The sequence below is a fragment of the Hemiscyllium ocellatum genome, chromosome 1 (assembly GCF_020745735.1).
Source record: "Hemiscyllium ocellatum isolate sHemOce1 chromosome 1, sHemOce1.pat.X.cur, whole genome shotgun sequence".
Taxonomy (NCBI): domain Eukaryota; kingdom Metazoa; phylum Chordata; class Chondrichthyes; order Orectolobiformes; family Hemiscylliidae; genus Hemiscyllium; species Hemiscyllium ocellatum.
The window spans coordinates 39,215,650-39,234,123 of record NC_083401.1 but is presented as its reverse complement, the minus strand read 5'-3'; the positions used below and the strand labels follow the sequence as shown (position 1 = coordinate 39,234,123).

General features: G+C 41.2%; 1 protein-coding gene across 2 annotated transcripts in view; it reads left to right on the top strand.

Moving 5' to 3' along the window:
• Positions 1-18,474, top strand: part of smad2 (SMAD family member 2) — a 128,570-nt gene that overhangs the window by 56,216 nt on the left and 53,880 nt on the right. For both annotated transcript variants that reach the window (XM_060847630.1, XM_060847557.1), the window contains 4 exons: positions 3,228-3,421; positions 7,952-8,086; positions 9,453-9,527; positions 10,002-10,055. In XM_060847630.1, coding sequence (XP_060703613.1) covers positions 3,228-3,421; positions 7,952-8,086; positions 9,453-9,527; positions 10,002-10,055 — 458 coding nt within the window. The remainder of the gene's footprint in view (positions 1-3,227; positions 3,422-7,951; positions 8,087-9,452; positions 9,528-10,001; positions 10,056-18,474) is intronic.

Genomic DNA, 18,474 nt, shown 5'->3' with positions numbered 1-18,474 from the left:
TTGTTGAGAATTCAGTCTTTCTTTCTGATTGTTTTCCCAGCACCATCTCCTCCACAATATTTGAAAGTTCTTCCATTTCATTCCACCTCATTTTTTAAACTATCTTTGGGCAGTTTACTGATCTTCTGCAGAGAAGACTGACACATCCTGAGCCTTGCAGATTCAAACTTATCATCTTCAATTTCAGATTATAATCACTGCTTGTAAGCAGCAGAATCTGCTGTTGTCATTTCCAGCTTCTCCAGATCATCTCTTATTTTGACATGTTCTATTCATGCCCTCTTTTGCCTTGCACCATCATCTCTTATATCATTTAATCACTTGTGCTTTTCACACTATCATTGAACTTTACTATTGTGCTTCTGAACTGTTGTATTTGTTCCTGTTTAAAATATGTTAAAAAGCTTGTAACGTTTTCTATGATAGCTTGTCAACCTAAAACTTTATAATCATTGATTTCCATAGATGCTACCTAACTGGATATTTCAGTATTTCCTGAATATATTCAGATTTCCAAAACCTACAGTATTTGGTCTTAAGCCATTATTATAGTCAAATGTAAAACTGTTTTACCTTTAACTCTCTCCAGCAAGACAAAACAATTCCCTTTTCATCCTGCATTTAGTCATCACAAAGAAACCTGCTATCTTTGGCCTCTTGATTCTGCATGCAAAAATAGCATTTATAACTAGGGCAAAAGAAAAATAGGAGTGCTTTACAAGTTTGCAGTTTAAAAACTGTTTGCACATTATTTGGTGGTTTTGTTGTCTTTTATGGGTTAAAATTGGTTTCTTAATATTGCAATTGTCTAAATCAAGCAATAAATAAGCACATCTGAAATCTTCAATGCTGCTTATAAACGAATGTAATTGTAACGCAACCTGATGGTATGTAATTGTTTGATCTGCGTGAACAAACCTCCATGTGAACCAAAACATTCACATATATGTTCTTTTTGACTTTCCTTCTGTCTTGAGCACAAAATTGGAATATTAATGTTTTGATGTGAATTTCATTGTGTAGTTTTATCTTTTCATTGGAGAGACACAATCCTTTCTGGTGGTGATCTTGTATGCTGGTTACTCCCTTGTACCTCACTAAAGTTGCCATTCAACATGTATGATTACTGATATTGCTTTGGCAGGATTTTGATTATAAAGGGCAGTTCTGCTGAATCTTATTATCCTCTGTTCATATCCACATGAGAATACTTCCCCATTGCCATGAACTAAAATCCTGACAGATGTTTGTTTTCTTTTAGATCAAATAATTCATGTATGAACAAAAATCTAATTTAGATCTTTTTTCTTTTATAAGCTTTCAAAATTGAGCAATGTTGATAATTAGGTTATCAAACATGGTGGCTATTTTGGACATAAGAATTTGCAAACAGTAGAGAGTTGAACGACATTTGATTTTTCTTTGGTCATCTTGGTTGAATGGCACATGACGAATGTGCTTGATTCTTGCAAATTTGGCTTCTTTTAACATCTTATTGAAAGCTTTTATTCCCTTCAACAGTGCAACCAATTGTTGTAGTACTGGCATTTAAGTGCTGAAGTCCCAGTATGAAGCTTGAATTTCTGAACTTGTAATTTGAAATGAGAATAATATTGGTCTATTCAAGCTGTCACTAGGCCATTGAAGAGGTTGATGTCAAATTATATCAATAATATGAGAGCGCTAACTTGGGTTTATTGATTTATAAATTTCTTCAGTAAAATTAGTTTGCTTGCTTTTTGCCCCATGTTATGGCTTCAATCTGGCAACAGTACTGTACCTTCAGAAATATTGCCTTTTACTTAGATTTTATGGCTCAAATAGTTTACCTCTTGATTTTTTTACAGCCTTTTTTCTGTGCAGGGAAGAATATTTATTTAATATGAACACGGAGAGTTAAAAGCAGCAGGAGTGTAGACCATTTGGCCCATCGAGCCCCTCACTTGGCAAATCTGATTGTAACCTCAACTTTGTTCATATCTATGCTCAATAACTTTTCAATCTTATTAAGAATCTGTCCACCTCTGCCTTAAAACTATTCAAAGACTCTGCCAATTAAAAAAGGTAGTGTCAAAGACCGATGACCCTCATTCCCTTATTGTTAAACAACAACCCCTTGTTGCTGATCTTCTGAGAGAGAACATTCTCTCCATATCCACGCTGTCAAACCCCTCAGGATCTTGAATGTTTCAAACAAGCAGCCTCTAGCTGTCCTAAATTTCAGTTGATGCAAGCCCTAGTTGTATACTTCTTCTCACAGGCAACATGTTCATTCTAATCTTACACATTTTTAACTTTTTTTACAAGAAGGCAAAAATAGACAACTTTTTAAAATTAAAAATGATTTGGTGATCAAATAAACATTTGTGGTGGCAGTTTTTTCTTAGATATATTATAAGAAATGAATCTTCGATAAGCTAGGTCTAACTGAATGTTTGCAAGAATTTGTATAGTCTTCAGTAAGATTAAATTTGCTATAGCAAGTCTAGTAATAGGATTATAGGTGAAAGTATACCTTTTAGGAAGCATGAAATACTAAGAAGAAATATACAGTCCACTAAAGCCAAATTGAGATTTGAATACCACATGTACTAGTATAATGATATCCTAGTGGAGGTGACTGCTTAATTGGGTTATTGCTAGGTGGTTAATCCAGATACCCAGGTCATGTTCTGGGGACACTGGTTCGAAACTCGCCATGGCAGGTGGCAGAATTTGAAAGCAATAAAAATCTGGAATTAAGAATCTCTTTACCATGGAACCATTCACTGATGTCCTTTTTGAAGGAAAGAAACTACTATCCTTACCTGGTCTGGTCTACATATGACTCCAGACTCACAGCAAAGTGGTTGATTTTTAACTACCCTCTGGGCAAACAGAGATGAGTAACAAATGCTGGCTCAGCCAGTGATGCCCTCCTGTCATGAATGAATAAGAGAGGCTAATTTTACCTGAAAGAATTGGATTGGTATCTCTAGTGTATTTGGTTCTGAGAATGTTCTGTGATTGCAACAAAACATAGTGTAAGTTGAGAAAGTTAATTGCCCGCCTCCTTGCTGCTTCACTCACACGTAACTTTATCAACCACAAGGTGATAATAACTGGTCAGTTGATTTTCTTTAGTAAATTATTTATTAAGCGTGACTTATTTCAGAATAACTTAATAATAATAGAACTTATAATTTTATTTCCTCAGAATTCTACATTATCATCTTTTTTTTGTACAGATCACTTGATGGTCGGCTGCAAGTTTCACATCGCAAAGGTTTGCCTCATGTTATTTACTGTCGCTTGTGGCGGTGGCCTGATCTTCACAGTCACCATGAGCTTCGAGCTATTGAAACTTGTGAATATGCTTTCAATCTTAAAAAGGATGAAGTGTGTGTTAATCCATACCACTATCAGAGGGTGGAGACACCAGGTGAGTGCAAGCTAATGCTAGGTTGTACAAATTCGTTTTTAAAACTTAAATTTTTGTTCACTTACACTTTAAATCTTTTTGTGGGATGATTGTTAGCAAGGCTAGCACTTGTTGCCCTTCCTTGATTACCCCTGACAAGCTGCCCTGATGTCAGGTAATTTATCTGGTATATGTATAATTTGCCGTGCTGTTAGGGAGATCCAGGATTTAGAATTAGTGACATCGAAGGTGAAATATTTCCAAGTATCTTAGGGAATTTACAGGTGGTGCTTTGCCATATGTCTTGGTCTTTGCCTTTCTGGGTAGTAGAAGTTGTGGTTAAGGAAGATTGATTTCAAAGTATCTTTGACTAGTTTCTGCAGTGTAGCTTCTTTGCACACTGCTGCACTACATGTCAGTTGGAGGGAGTAAATAGTGATGGTGGCGCAATCAAATGACCTGCCTTTTCTTGGATAATGTCTTGCTTGAGTGTTGTTGGAGTGTGCTCAATTCTACTTTTGGAGAGTTTTCCATCACATTCCTGACTTGTGGTTTTGTAGATCAATTTTTTTTTTAAAAATTCATTCATGGAATGTAGGCATCACTGGCTAGACCAGCATTTATTGTACATTCCCAATTGTCCAGAGGGCAATTAAGAGTCAACCACATTGCTGTGGATCTGGAGCCCCATGTAGGGGACCAGGTAAGATGGCAGTTTCCTTCTCTATGGATTTTAGTGAACAAGATGGGTTTTTCTGTAAATTGGCAATAAATTCATGGTCATCATTAGACTCTTGAATCTAGATTTTTATTAAATTCAAAAGCTACTATCGGCCATGCTGGATTTGAACCCATGTCCTCAGAACATTAGCTGGGTCTCTGGATTAACAGTCCAAGGGTAACACCACCAGGCTGTTGCCCCCCTTAATTACTCAATATTAAGTTTGATAGCTTGCTCTGTGGTTGGTGCAGAATGTGTTGCTTAAAGAAGCTATCTTTGAAAGTATTCTGTGAACCCTCCAGCTGGCAATCTGACTTTTCCAGTTTAATTGTAGTATTTAAGTCACCAATGGTAAGTCTGTGTATAAGTTACTTAAATCAATAAGTAACTTACTGACTCTTGATGAAGATGTTAATTGTCTGCCATTGTGTGGCCGCTGTCAACCCAAACATAAATATTAACCACATCTTGCTGTGTATGGACAAGGAATGCTTCATTATCTGAGGACCTGCAAATTGTGCAATTATTTACAAAATTCTCACATGTCTTTTGGAGGAAATCATTGCTGGAGTATTGAAGATAGGATCCCTAGCAAAAACTCACTCCTTGCCGCATATGGTGTGGTCTGCGTTTTGTGTAGCAAAGTAAAGTAATGTGTTGATTGTAGATCCATATGGATAAGTTTTAACTACTCTTGGAATGCTAGGCTTTTAGAACTAGTTTATAAAGTGTGAGCTCCTAGGTTACTGCCCTTTGTGGAGGGCACTTCTCTCAAGACCTGGTAGAATTTTGCAAGCTGTAATGTGCAAACAAAACATCTGGGGACTTTAACATTTTTCAGTGTACATCTGGAATGATGGAGACTTTACTGCATGCTGTAGGTGTTCTTTGGATCTCTCTGAACCATTTGTCTATGCATTCCACAATAGCTCAGCCTTATATGTAGTTGCAGTTGAGTTTGAGTTTGTATTATTGTTGTCATGTGATATAGAGAAAATCTGTTGTTTTGTGAGCTATACAGGCAGGTCGTACCATACAAAGTTCATCAGGGTATCGGAGTGCAGTGCTACAGCCATAGAGTGTGAGATCAGAATTAACATTTTTGAGGTTAGTTCAGAAGTCTGATAACAGCAGGAAAGAAGCTGTTATTGAATCTGTTTGTACGTGTATGCAAACTTTTTTTTATTTTCTGCCTGATGGAAAAGGGTGGAAGAGAGTATAATGGGGTGGGAGGTGTTATATAGAAACACAGAAAATAAGTGCAGGAGTAGGCCATTTGGTCCTTGAAGCCTGCATTGCTATTTAATATGATCATGGCTGATCATGTAATCTCAGTATCTGGATTAGTGGTGTTGGAAGAGCACAGCAGTTCAGGCAGCATCCGAGGAGCAGTAAAATCAACGTTTTGGGCAAAAGACCTTCATCAGGAATGCAGGCAGAATGCCGAAAGGGTGGAGAGATAAGTGAGAGGAGGGTGGGGGTGGGGAGAAAGTAGCATAAAATGCAGTAGGTGAGTGGGGGAGGGGACAACGGTGATAAGTCGGGGTGGGGGGGGGTAGTGGATAGGTGGAAAAGAAGATAGGCAGGTAGGATAAGTCGGGGGGCAGTGCTGAGCTGGAATCTTGGCACTGGGGTGAGGTGGGGGAAAGGTAAATGAGGAAACTGTTGAAGTCCACGTTGATGTCCATGAGTTGAAGTGTTCCGTGGTGGAAGATGAGGCGTTCTTCCTCCAGGCGTCTGATGGTGAGGGAGCAGCGTGAAGGAGGCCCAGGACCTCCATGTCCCCGGCAGAGTGGAAGGGGGAGTTGAAATGTTGGGCCACAGGGCGGTGTGGTTGATTGTGCGAGTGTCCCAGAGATGTTCCCTAAAGCGCTATGCTAGGAGGCATCTAGTCTCCCCAGTGTAGAGGAGACCGCATCGGGAGCAACAGATACAATAAATGATATTGGTGGATGTGCAGGTAAAACTTTGAATGTAGAAGGCTTCTTTAGGGCCTTGGATGGAGGTGAGGGAGTAGATGTTGGTGCAAGATTTGCAATTCCTCCGGTGGCAGGGGAAGGTGCCAGGATGGGAGGGTGGGTTGTAGGGGGGTGTGGACCTGACCAGGTAGCCACGGAGGGAACGGTCTTCCACCTATCCACTCCACCCTCTTTCTTCCACCCACCCCCCCGATCTATCACCTTCATCCCCTCCCCCATTCATCTATTGTACTCTATGCTACTTTCTCCCCACCCCATCCTCCTCTCACTTATCTCTCCACCCTTCAGGTTCTCTGCCTATATTCCTGATGAAGGGCTTTTGCCTAAAACGTCGATTTTACTGTTCCTCAGATACTGCCTGAACTGCTGTGCTCTTCCAGCACCACTAATCCAGAATCTGGTTTCCAGCATCTGCAGTCATTGTTTTTACCTATGTAATCTCCCCATTCCCACCCTGTCTCCATACTCCTTGATCCATTTAGTTGCAAGGGCCACATCCAGCTCCCTCTTGAATATATCTAATGAACTGGCCCCAACAGCCTCCCGTGGGAGAGAATTCCAAGGTTCACAACTCTAGAGTGAAGAAATTCTTCCTCATCTCATTCCTGAATGGCTTACCCTCATTCCAAGTTCTGGACTTGCCCCAACCTCAGGAACATTCTTCCTGTATTTAGACTGTCCAGTCCCATCAGGATTTGATATGTTTCTGAGATCCTCCTGCACACCACATTTTTCTAAATTCCAGCGAATACAAGCCCAGTCGATCCAGTTTTCCTCATGTCAATCTTGACATTCCAGGAATCAGTCTGCTCACTGTTGGCTGCTTTCCTCAGACAATGGGAAATATAAATGAAAGACTGGTTTGCATGCTGGATTGGGTTGTGTTCACTACTCTTTAGTTTCTTTTGGTCTTGGAAAGAGCAGTTGCCATACCACATTGGTAAATCCAGAAAAGAAGCTTTCTGTCATGCATCTATAAAAATTGGTAAAGTTCTTGTGGACATGTCAAATTTTCTTTTCCTCCTGGGGAAGGAGGGACATTGACGCATTGGTCAAGAAAGCACAACAATGTGGATGGACCAGGACAGATTATTGGTGTTCATCACTCCCAGGAACTTGATGCTGTCAGCCATTTCCCCTCAGCACCCTTGTGCAGTCATGTGAATTGCTTCCAGTGCTCACTTTGTCCAATTGGAGACTTGACATATGCTTGCCCTGTTGCAGCTTCTCCTGCAACGTTGGTTGAAGCAGGTAGGTGATAAGTCTGTGTATAGTCTCTGCCAAGTTAGATGTGTTTCACATCAGAGTACTGTTTAGACTTAAATCTTCCACTTTGCTTCATAATACTATTCCTTCAGATTCTTTCTGCTGAGGAGATTTTTTGTTGCTGAGAAAGAAAGCATCAGGAGAAACGACCCACGTAATTTGAGGTATTTATTTTAGGTATTTGAATGAAGAATATTAATTGAGTTGTCTTTTTTTTGCTTTACTCTGCTGGTGAAGAGAAAGGATCAGTATTGTCAGTTTTGGAAGATTGGGTGCAACATCGACTTGGTTTAATTAAGCTTTTACACTTCAAATATGAAATTCTTTAAAGACTTCAGTGGACGTTGAGTGGGAATCATTGAACATTTCTAAGGCCAACTCTTTGGATTTTCACAAAGGTGGTATGCCCTGTTAGTGCTGAGTTACAAGAACGTTTGGTGAACAGTTTCTAGGGGTCTGTTTCTTAATTAGAATATCTGGTGCATTTATATTATTTTCACACTATAATATTCTGAACTATGGCAGGTGCAAGACTGGGGGGAAAGTTGACGTTAGAGAAATTAATGATCTATCTTTTCATTTCAGTTTTGCCTCCTGTATTGGTGCCACGACATACAGAAATTCCAGCAGAGTTGCCCCCACTTGATGACTATACACATTCCATTCCTGAAAACACTAATTTTCCAGCTGGAATAGAGCCGCAGACCAACTATATCCCAGGTATTTTTAGAACAACATCTGTAACGGCAATATAATTGATTATTTTATTTTTAGCCTTTCTACTTCAATATAAAATGTGACAAAAGGCATGTAGCATAGAACATAGAAAAATACAGCGCAGTACAGGCCCTTCGGCCCTCGATGTTGCGCCGACCGAAGCCTACCTAACCTACACTAGCCCAATAACCTCCATATGCTTATCCAATGCCCGCTTGAATGACCCTAAAGAGGGAGAGTCCACCACTGATACTGGCAGGGCATTCCATGAACACTCAACCCGCTGAGTAAAGAATCTACCCCTAACATCTGTCCTATACCAACCTCCCCTTAATTTAAAGCTGTGTCCCCTAGTAACAGCTGACTCCATACACGGAAAAAGGTTCTCACTGTCAACCCTATCTAAACCCCTAATCATCTTGTACACCTCTATCAAATCTCCCCTAAACCTTCTTTTCTCCAATGAGAACAGCCCCAAGTGCCTCAGCCTTTCCTCATACGATCTTCAAATGTGTTGCATCAGAATTTTAGTCATTGATCATTTGTTTTTAAATAATTACATGGATATTTATATGCAGTGTATTAGTCATAAGAGCAAGTTGGTGTGATTTTAGATCTTGCCATTCAAAATTTTACGAGATAAATGTGGTTAAAAAACCACAAGTAAAATATTGAAGTATTTAGATGGCTATACATTGATTTTAAATAAATAATACAATTAAATAATAGAAAGGAGGTGGTGAGGAGCTTACAGATTTCCATATTAAAATGTGGAGATGATGTGTCAAGGAATGGTAAATGGGAAGAAATGCAAATTAGATTTTGTACAGAAGGAATGGTTTCTGTTGCTGTGAGAAAATAGGACAATTTGGGCATTAGTGTTGAGACATTGGAGGCAGTTCTGACTTTCAACAACAAGCTTACCTTGTATTCCTTACATGCAATTGGCTTATGTCATCTAAAATAATATTCCAAACTTGTAAAATGGTAACAACGTAAAAAGAAATTATTTGATCCATCAGGTCCATTCTCTCTGCAACAGCAACTTGCTAGTTCTGCTGAACAACCCTTTCCTCTTAGCACTGCAATCTTTTTTTCCTTCAGTTGCTTATCTAATTTTCTTTGAAAACCAGGATTTAATGCAATTACACCATATGCAGGCACTCATTCTGATCCATGAAAATTTAGTACTAGTTCCTTCACTTTTTAAAAATCTCTTCTGTTTTAATCCAGTTCATATGTAAAACAGATTGAAAATGTAAATATCAGATGTACAAACAAAAGTAATAAGAGTTGATCATTATGGCATTGATCACTTGAGCAAAAACTTGGCTTTATGGCTAGGATGATGTCTATCTCACTTTAATAGAAACGCCACCACCTGGCTACATCAGTGAAGATGGGGAGACGAGTGATCAGCAAATGAACCAAAGTATGGATACAGGTGAGTTTTCTTTCTCTTGCAGGTTTAATGATATATTAGTTAATTTAGAGTCAACCGTTGTTTTTTGGTTTGTTCAGCAAAGATTTTAGACTGTTGAGCTGTGTTTTGCACTTAAGATCGAGTTTATGGTGTTTTGCTTTTTTTTTAATTTAAAAGGGAAATTTTAAAAAATTTGACTGTTTCAGTAACCTGCTTCTGAAAATGAGATTAGTTTTCTGTAACATAAAATAATACTGATTTTTTTTTAAACTAAATTCAAAATGGATGGGAGGAGTTGTACAACTGAAAGTGAATGAACTTCAATATATGTCTATAAATAGTGATTTATTAAATTAAGTTTTTTAAAGTTTAAGAATAAAGGCAAATGACCAGGGGAATTGAGCTCAACATTAATAAAATACAATCTACAATGAATAATAAGATAACTGAGTTGATGTAGTTTTTAAAAGAACTGTTTATTTCCTTCACTTTTAGGGTCTCCTGCAGAAATGTCACCAAGTACCTTGTCACCAGTCAATCATAGCTTGGGTAAGATGAAGTGTTTATAAAGCTTTTAAATATAAAAGCATGCATGATTTTTTTTTTTGTTCTTGAGATGGGAACAGTGTCAGCAATGTCAGCATTTATTGTCCATTCACCATTCCTCTTTAAGGTGGATGTATTTCCTTTTTGAACACTACATTAACCATAGGATGGAGGTACATCCAATAAGGCAGGGAGTTTGAATGACAGCAAAGTAATAGCACAGTCATTCCAAGTGCAACTCAATTCTGTGTAACTTGGAGAGGATTTACAGCTGATGATTGCATCTACTGTCTTTAGTTCTTACTGGTAGAAAGTGGTTTGAAAGGACCTTTTGGCAAGATTTTGTACCATTTCTGTTGCTGGAGAAATGATTACTAAAAGTGGTTTAAGGGCAGTTGATCAAGCACTTTGCTTTATCTTAGAAACTTGCAGAACAGCGGCTCAGTGGTTAGCACTGCTGCCTCACAGCACCAGGGTCCTGGGTTTGATTCCTGCCTGTCTGTGTGGGTTTCTTCTGGGTGCACCTGTTTCCTCCCACGATCCAAAGATGTGCAGGTCAGGTGAATTGGCCATGTTAAATTGCCCACCCTGTTAGGGGTAAATATAGGGTAGGGGAATGGGTTTGGGTGGGTTTCTCTTCGGAGGGGTGGTGTGGAATTGTTAGGCCGAAGGGCCTGTTTGCACACTGTAGAGAATCTAATTTAATCCAATCTAAACAGGATGTCTGTCACTCCATCACACCTATTCCAGACAATTAAGATCTGACTGCACTAATTCCGTTTTCATGCTCATGGCTCATAACCTTTGGTTTAAAGATAATATTTTTTAAACAATGTCCCCTTGTTGTTAACTCTTCTACTACTGGGCAAAAAAATGCCTTCTATTCTCCTTAACAATGCCCTTCATCATCTTGTACGTCTCTATTAGGTTCCCTCTCAACCTTCACTACTCCAGTGAAAACTGTCCCAGCCTGTCCAGTGTTTTATTGTTGCTCACGTACTCCAGTTTTACTAGCTTGACTTCCAATTATTGTTCATCCCTAATTGATGTTGAGAGACTGGTGTGAGCTGCTGCATTCGTCTGGTGTAGTCCTTCCAATGTTAAGGAGGGTGTTCAAAGATTTTGACCCAGCAACTGTGAAGTAGTTGTGTGATAGTAACTATTGTTACATCAACTGTTCCAGTATAGTAGCACTCCATAACACGCCTTTTGACAAAGGCAAATTGAGAAAACAGATTTCCCTCACTTGCTGTCTACTCCAGTCCAGATGAAGGAACATTGACTGATCTAGCAGCAGAGAGAGAACTCAAGCCTTTGCAGCCGTACAGATTGAGGTGTATCTAGCATGTTCAATTCCAAAGCCCCAACTTCAACAACAGGAAACAAAAGTAAATCCCTGGGTATGTGAGCCTGACTCCACCCACTCATGCAATTTTGTGTAAGTTTAAAAAAAACGCAAAACATTGACCCTCCTTTCCATGGAGCAGGCACCTTTGTACCAGGTTTACGACATCTGTTTTCAAGAAAAAAAACGAACGAATGCCTCTTTAAAGGCAGATATCGTCAGTTTCTGGTGAACTAAATAGTTTTTGCAACAATGATTTTTATTTTAACTCACTTGTGGTATGTGGGTGTTTTTGGCTGGCCAGCATTTCTTTCCTGCCCCATTTGCCCTGGAGAAGATGCTAGTGCGCTGCCTCCTTGAACTGCTGCAGTCCACCTGCAGTAGATTGATACCATTGGTGTTAGGGAGGGAACTATGCAGTGACAGTGAAGAAAAAGCAATATATTTCCAAATCAGGGTAGTGAGTGGCTTGGAGGGGAATTTGAAGATGGTGGTGTTCCCATGTATTTGAAGTCCTTGATCTTTCAACAGGGAAATGGTCATGGGTTTGGAAGGTGCTGTTGAGGATCTTTGAATCTCTGTAATGTATCTTGTAGATGGTTTCACTGCTGCTACGGAGTGTGTGCGCTGTCAGTCAATTAGGCTGCTTTGTCCTGGGATGTTATCAAGCTTCATGAGTATTGATGCTGCACCCATCCAGGCAAGTGGGGATTATCTATCACACCCATGGCCTGTGCCTTGAGATGATGAACAGGCTTTGAGGAGTCAGGAGGTGAGTTTCTTGCTGCAATATTCCCAGCCTCTGAGCTGTACTTGCAGTCACTGTTTGTGTTGAGTTTCTGGCCTCTGGTAAACCCCGGATGTTGATGTGGGAAGTGGTAACATCACTGAATGTCAAGGAGTAGTAGTTAGTTTCTCTTACTGTGGATGGTCATAGCCTTGTATTTTTGTCATGTGAATGTTACCTGCCACTTGTAAACCTGAAACCTGAATGTTGTGCAGATCTTATTGCATTTGAACATTGGCTACTTCAGTATCTGAGGAGTTGCAAATAGTGCTGAACATTGTGCAATCAGTGGAAAACATCTCCACTTCTGACCTGATGTAGGGAAGGTCATTGAAGCAGCTAAAGATGGGTGGGCCTAGGAAACTAACTTGAGGAGCTCCTGCGGAGATGATCTGAGCTGACTGACCAGCAAACATGGCAATCTTCATATGAGATAGGTATGATTCCACCTAACAGGCAATTTGCCACACTCAGTGGAATGCAGTCTTCACCTCATTTTTTGGAATTTAGCTCCTTCCTCCAAGTTTGAACCAAGACTAACGAGGTTAGGACCCGAGTGGCCCTGGCAGAACCCAAACTAGGCATTACTGAGCAGGTGTTACGGGCCATTGTTGATACTTTCCGTCACTTTACTGATTGAGAGTAGAGTAAAGGGACAATAATTGGCTGGGTTGGATTTGTCCTGCTTTTTATGTATAGGACATAGCTGGGCAATTTTACAAGTTGTTGGGTAGATGCCAGTGTTGAACCTGTACTGCAACAGCTTGAACAGGGGAGCTGCAAGTTCTGGAGTACAAGTTTTCAGCACTATCAGTTCTGAGGAAAGGTTATTTGACCTGAAACATTAACTCTGATTTCTCTCCACAGATGCTGCCAGACCGACAGAGCTTGACCAGCTATTTCTATTTTTGTCTTTTCAGTACTAATGCCAGGGCCCATACAATTACAATATTTAAAAGTCATTTGGTTAGATACATAGTTAGGAAAGGTTAAGAGGTATATGGTCCAAATGCAGACAAATGGCACTAGTTCAGTTCAGGAAACTGGTTCACATGGAGTTGGACCAAGGGGTCTGTTTCTGTGCTGTAAGACTCAATGGCATCTGTAGTGCCAGGAACAACTGAAGGCTGAGATGGATCATCCATTCAGCACTTCTGGCTGAATATTGCTGAGAGTACTTCAGCCCTATCCTTTGCATTCTAATCATTGAGAATGGGGATGTTTGTGGAGCTGCCGCCTGCAGAGAACTGTTTGATTGTTCGCCACCATTTATGACCAGATGTGACAGAGCTTAGATCTGATCTGTTGGTTGTGGTTTCGCTGAGCTTTGTCTCTTACTTTTTCTTACAAGTAGCCCTGTTTGCTTGATTCACTAGGTTCACTCCTCATTTTCAGGTATGCCTATTGCTGATCCAGGTACCCTTTCCTGCACTCTGCATTAAACCAGGGTTGATCCCTGATTTGATGGTGGTGATTGAATGGGGAAATGCCAGACCATGAGCTTCCAGATTGTGCAGAAGTGCAATTCTGCTGTTGATGGCCCACTGTGCCTCAGGGATACCCAAATCTTCAGTTTCTAGATTTGTTTGAAGTCTGTCCTATTTAGCACAGCGATTGTGCTACACAGCACATAGGAGGTTATTCTCAATGTGAACGTGGGACTTTGTCTCCACAAGGACACTTTTTTTGCGCAGCTGTCATGGGCAGATGCATTAGCAGCTGGTAGATTGGTATGAGGTCAAGTATGTTTTTCCCTCTTGTTGATTCCCTCACAACCTGCAGCAGACCCAGTCTGTAGTTATGTCCTTCAGGGCCCAGCCAGCTTGATTAGTAGTTCTGCTGCACTATTGAAATCCCCCACATAAAGTACATTTTTGAGGTCTTGCTACCCTCAATGCTTCCTTCAAGTGTTGTTAAGTACCGATTCATCAGCTGAGGGATGATGGTACATGGTAATCAGGAGGTTTCCTTCCCATGGTTTCAGGCTAAACATGAGACTTCGTGCAGTATAGAGTCAGTGTTGAGAATTCCTAGGGTAACTCCCTCACAACTGTATACTATTGTACTGCCACCTCTGCTGGGTCTGTCCTGATGGTGGGACATAACCTATCTAGGGATAGTGATGGTGTCTAGTATAAAATCTGTAAGGTATGATTCTGTGAGTATGACTATTGCTTCACTAGTCTGAGAGAATTCTCCGAATTTTGGCACTAGCCGTCAGATGTGAGTAAGGAGGCCTTTGCAGGGTTAAAGCACTGTTGTTTCTGCCATTGTCTTTTCGGGTGCCTTGGTCAATGCCAAGTGATCCCTCTGGTTTCATTCCTTTGAAATGTCTAAGCAACGTCACAGTTTGCTAGGTTATTCCAGAGGTCAGTTGAGAGTCCACTGCATTGCTGTGGGTTTGGAGTCACATGGAGGTTAGACAAGGTGAGAATGGAAGATTTCCTTCCCTGAAAGACATTAGGCTAGATGGGTTATTTTGACTATTGACAATAATTTCATCGTCATCAGCAGATTCTTAATTCCAGATTTGTTTTGTAGTGAATTTAGTTTCCACCATCTGCCATGGCAGGATTTGAACCAGAGTCCGCAGAACATTAGCTGAGTTAAACAAAAAAAACAAAGAAAATTTACAGCCCAGGAACAAGTCCTTCGGCCCTCCAAGCCTGAGCCGATGCAAATCCACTGTCTAAACCTTTTGCCCAATTCCTAAGCATTTGTATCCCTTTGCTCCCCACCTACTCATGCATCTGTCCAGACTCCTCTTAAATCAATCTACTATGCCTGCCTCTACCACCTCTGCTGGCAACGCATTCCAGACACCTACCACCCTCTGTGTAAAGTACTTGCCGCGTGATTTCCCCCTTAAACTTCTCACCTCTCTCCTTGAAAGCGTAACCTCTTGTTATTGAATCCTTCACCCTTGGAAAAAGCTTATCTCTATCTACCGTGTCTATACTCTTCATGATTTTGTAGATCTCAATCAGGTCCCCCCTTAATCTCCTTTTTTCGAATGAAAACAATCCTAACCTACTCAACCTCTTCGTAGCTAGCACCTTCCATACCAGGCAACATCCTCGTAAACCTTCTCTGTATGCTCTCCAAAGTGTCCACATCCGCCCAGCTAGAACACCCTGCACACCATGTGACTTCACATTCTGTATTAGTTTACCATGGGGAACCTTATCAAATGCTTTACTAAAGTCAATGTATATGACATCTATAGCCCTTCGTCTATCAACTTGGTCACTTCCTCGAAGAGCTCTATAAAGTTGGTTAGGCACGATCTACCCCACATAAAACCATGTTGCCGATCACTGATAACCCCATTCTTCTCCAAATATAAATAGATTTTATCCCTCATACCTTTCTCCAGCAACTTTTCCACCACTGACGTCAGGCTCACTGGTCTGTAGTTACCTGGAATATCCCTATTACCCTTCTTGTACAGGGGAGCAATATACGCAGCCCTCTAGTCCTCCGGCACCACATCTGTTTAACGATGCTACAAAGATATCCGTCAGGGTCCCAACTCTTTCCTTTCTCGCCTCCCTCAGCAACCTGGAATAGATTCTACCCGGTCCTGGGGATTTGCCCACCTTGATGACCTCTAGCCTATCCAACGCATCTTCCTTGCGTCAACGTGATCCCGAGTAATCAAACTTCTATCTCCATCTCAACATTCATCATGTCCCACTCCTCAGTGAACACTGCAAAGTAATCATTGAGAATCTCACTCATTCTCTCAGATTCGACACACAACCTTCCTTCATTATCCTTTAGTGCACCAACCCTTTCTCTGGTTATCCTTTTGCTTCTTATAAGAATAAAAGGCTTTGGGATTCTCCTTCATTCTGCTCGCTAAAGCTATTTCATGACTGCTTTTAGCCCACTTGATTCCTAGTTTAAGACTGGTCCTACTCTTCCGATATTCCTCCAGGGCCCTTTCTGTTCTTAGTGTCTGGACCTTATGTATACTCCCTTTTTCCTCTTGGCTAGTCGTATGATTTTTCCTGTCATCCACAGTTCATGCATCTTGCCTTGCCTATCCTTTGCTTTCAACAGTGCAGAATAGGCATGTCCTATCTTTAACCTATCTTTGAAAGCCTCCCCATATCAAATGATGACTTTCCTTCAAGTAGCTGTGTGCAATCCACATTTTCCAGCTCCTGCATAATTTTGATATAATTGGTCTTGGCACAGTTTAGTACTTTTTCCTTAGGACTACACTCATCTTTGTCTATGAGTATTCTAAAACTTACAGAATTGTGGTCACTATTCCCAAAGAAATCCCCCACCGCAACTTCATCACCCGGCCTGGCTCACTCCCCAACACCAGGTCCAGCATGGTCCCTTCCCTCGTCGGTATTGACATACTGCTCTAGAAAACTCTCCTGGATGCTTCTTACAAATTCTGCCCCATCCTGACCTCTGACACTAAGTGTATCCCAGTCATTGTTGGGAAAATTGAAATCTCCCATCACCACCACCCTGTTGCCTCTACATCATTCCATAATCTGTTTACCTATTTGTTCTTCTACCTCACGCTCACTGTTGGGAGGCCTGTAATACAGCCCCAGCAATGTAACTGCACCCTTCTTATTTTTCAGCTCCATCCACAATGCCTCACTACCCATGACTTCCATAGTGTCCTCCTTTAGCACAGCCATGAGATCACCTCTGACCCTTCTGCTCCCCTTTTACTTCCCTCCTTGTCCTGTCTGAAGCGTCTATATCCTAGAACATTTATTGCCAATCATGCCCTTCCATCAATCAAGTCTGTGATCGCAATAAAGTCATACTCCCAGGCACCAATCTGTGCCCTAAGTTCATCTGCCTTATCCACTATACTCCTAGTATTAAAGTATATGCACTTCAGGGCACCATTTCTTTTGCGTTCACCTGCTCTCTGCCTACTCTCCTCCTTATTAATGCTATCTCCATGATTATTAGAGTCTCCAGTTGCCACCTCGCTGTCTACTTTTTTTTTCTTCTGGTTCCCAGCCCCCTGCCACATTAGTTTAAAATCTCCCCAACAGCAGTAACAAAAACTTCCCCCAAGGTCATTAGTTCCAGTGTAGTTCAGAAGTAGACTGTCCAATTTGTAATAATCCCACCTTCCCCACAACTTGTCCCAATGTCCAACAAATCTGAACCCCCTCCCTTCTCCGCCATCCCTCAGGCCACGTGTTCATCTGCCTAGTTTTCATTTCTACACTGGCCAGCATGTGGCACTGGTAGTAATCCTGAGATCGCTACCTTTTGAGGTCCTCCTTTTTAACATCTCTTTGAGCTCCCTGAATTCTGCTTTCAGGACCTCATCTCGTTTCTTACTTATGTAGTTGGTGCCTGTATGCACCAAAACAACTGGCTGTTCACCCTCCCCTTTCAGAAATCTCTGCAGCCGATCTGTGACATCTCTGACCCGAGCACCTGGGAGGCAGCATACCATCCGGGAGTCCTATTTTTGTCCACAGAACTGCCTGTCTACTCCTCTTAAAAATAATTCCCTTTTTTTTCCCTGCCCTTCTGAGCAGCAGTGCCTGCCACAGTGCCATGCTCTTGACAGCTGCTGCCCTCCCCTGGTGAGTTATCTCCCCAAAAAGTATCCAAACAGAATACCTGTTTTGGAGGGAGGTGACTGCAGGGGGCACCTGCACTGCCTTCCTACTCTTTTTCTGCCTTTTGGTCACATTCACTGTCTCCCACAGCAATTCTAATCTGCAGTGTGACCAGTTCACTAAACGTGCTATCCACAACCACCTCAGCATCGCGGACACTCAACAGTGAGTCCATCCACAGCTCCAGAACTGTCATGCGATCAAACAAGAGCTGCAGCCGGCTGCACTTCTTGCAAGTGTAAGAGTCAGGCATGTCAGACACATTCCTGAGCTCCCACATCAAGCAAGAGGCACATGCCATGGGTCTGCCATTGTAAGCCTTAGCTTTCTTTCAACTAACTAAAACCAAAGTGTGCACTTAAATATATGAAAGGAAAGAAAGAGAAAATAAAAAACCTTAGAGTATTTTTCTTCTGGTTTGGGGTAGGGGTGGATGGTAGGGACATACTACACGTGTATTATCTTTGGTTTAGCCGCTGCCCAAAATATATACCTTCCCAGCACACTCCTGGTCTCCATATCATCTCCGCTCTGTCTCCTGTTACTCCTCGACAGGAAGTTATGGGCTTCGAAGGTAAGAATTTAAACAGTGTCCTTACCTCGATTAATAGTCTAGCAATAATGCCATGAGAGCGTCACCTCCCCCAGACCCTTAAATAATTCTCATTA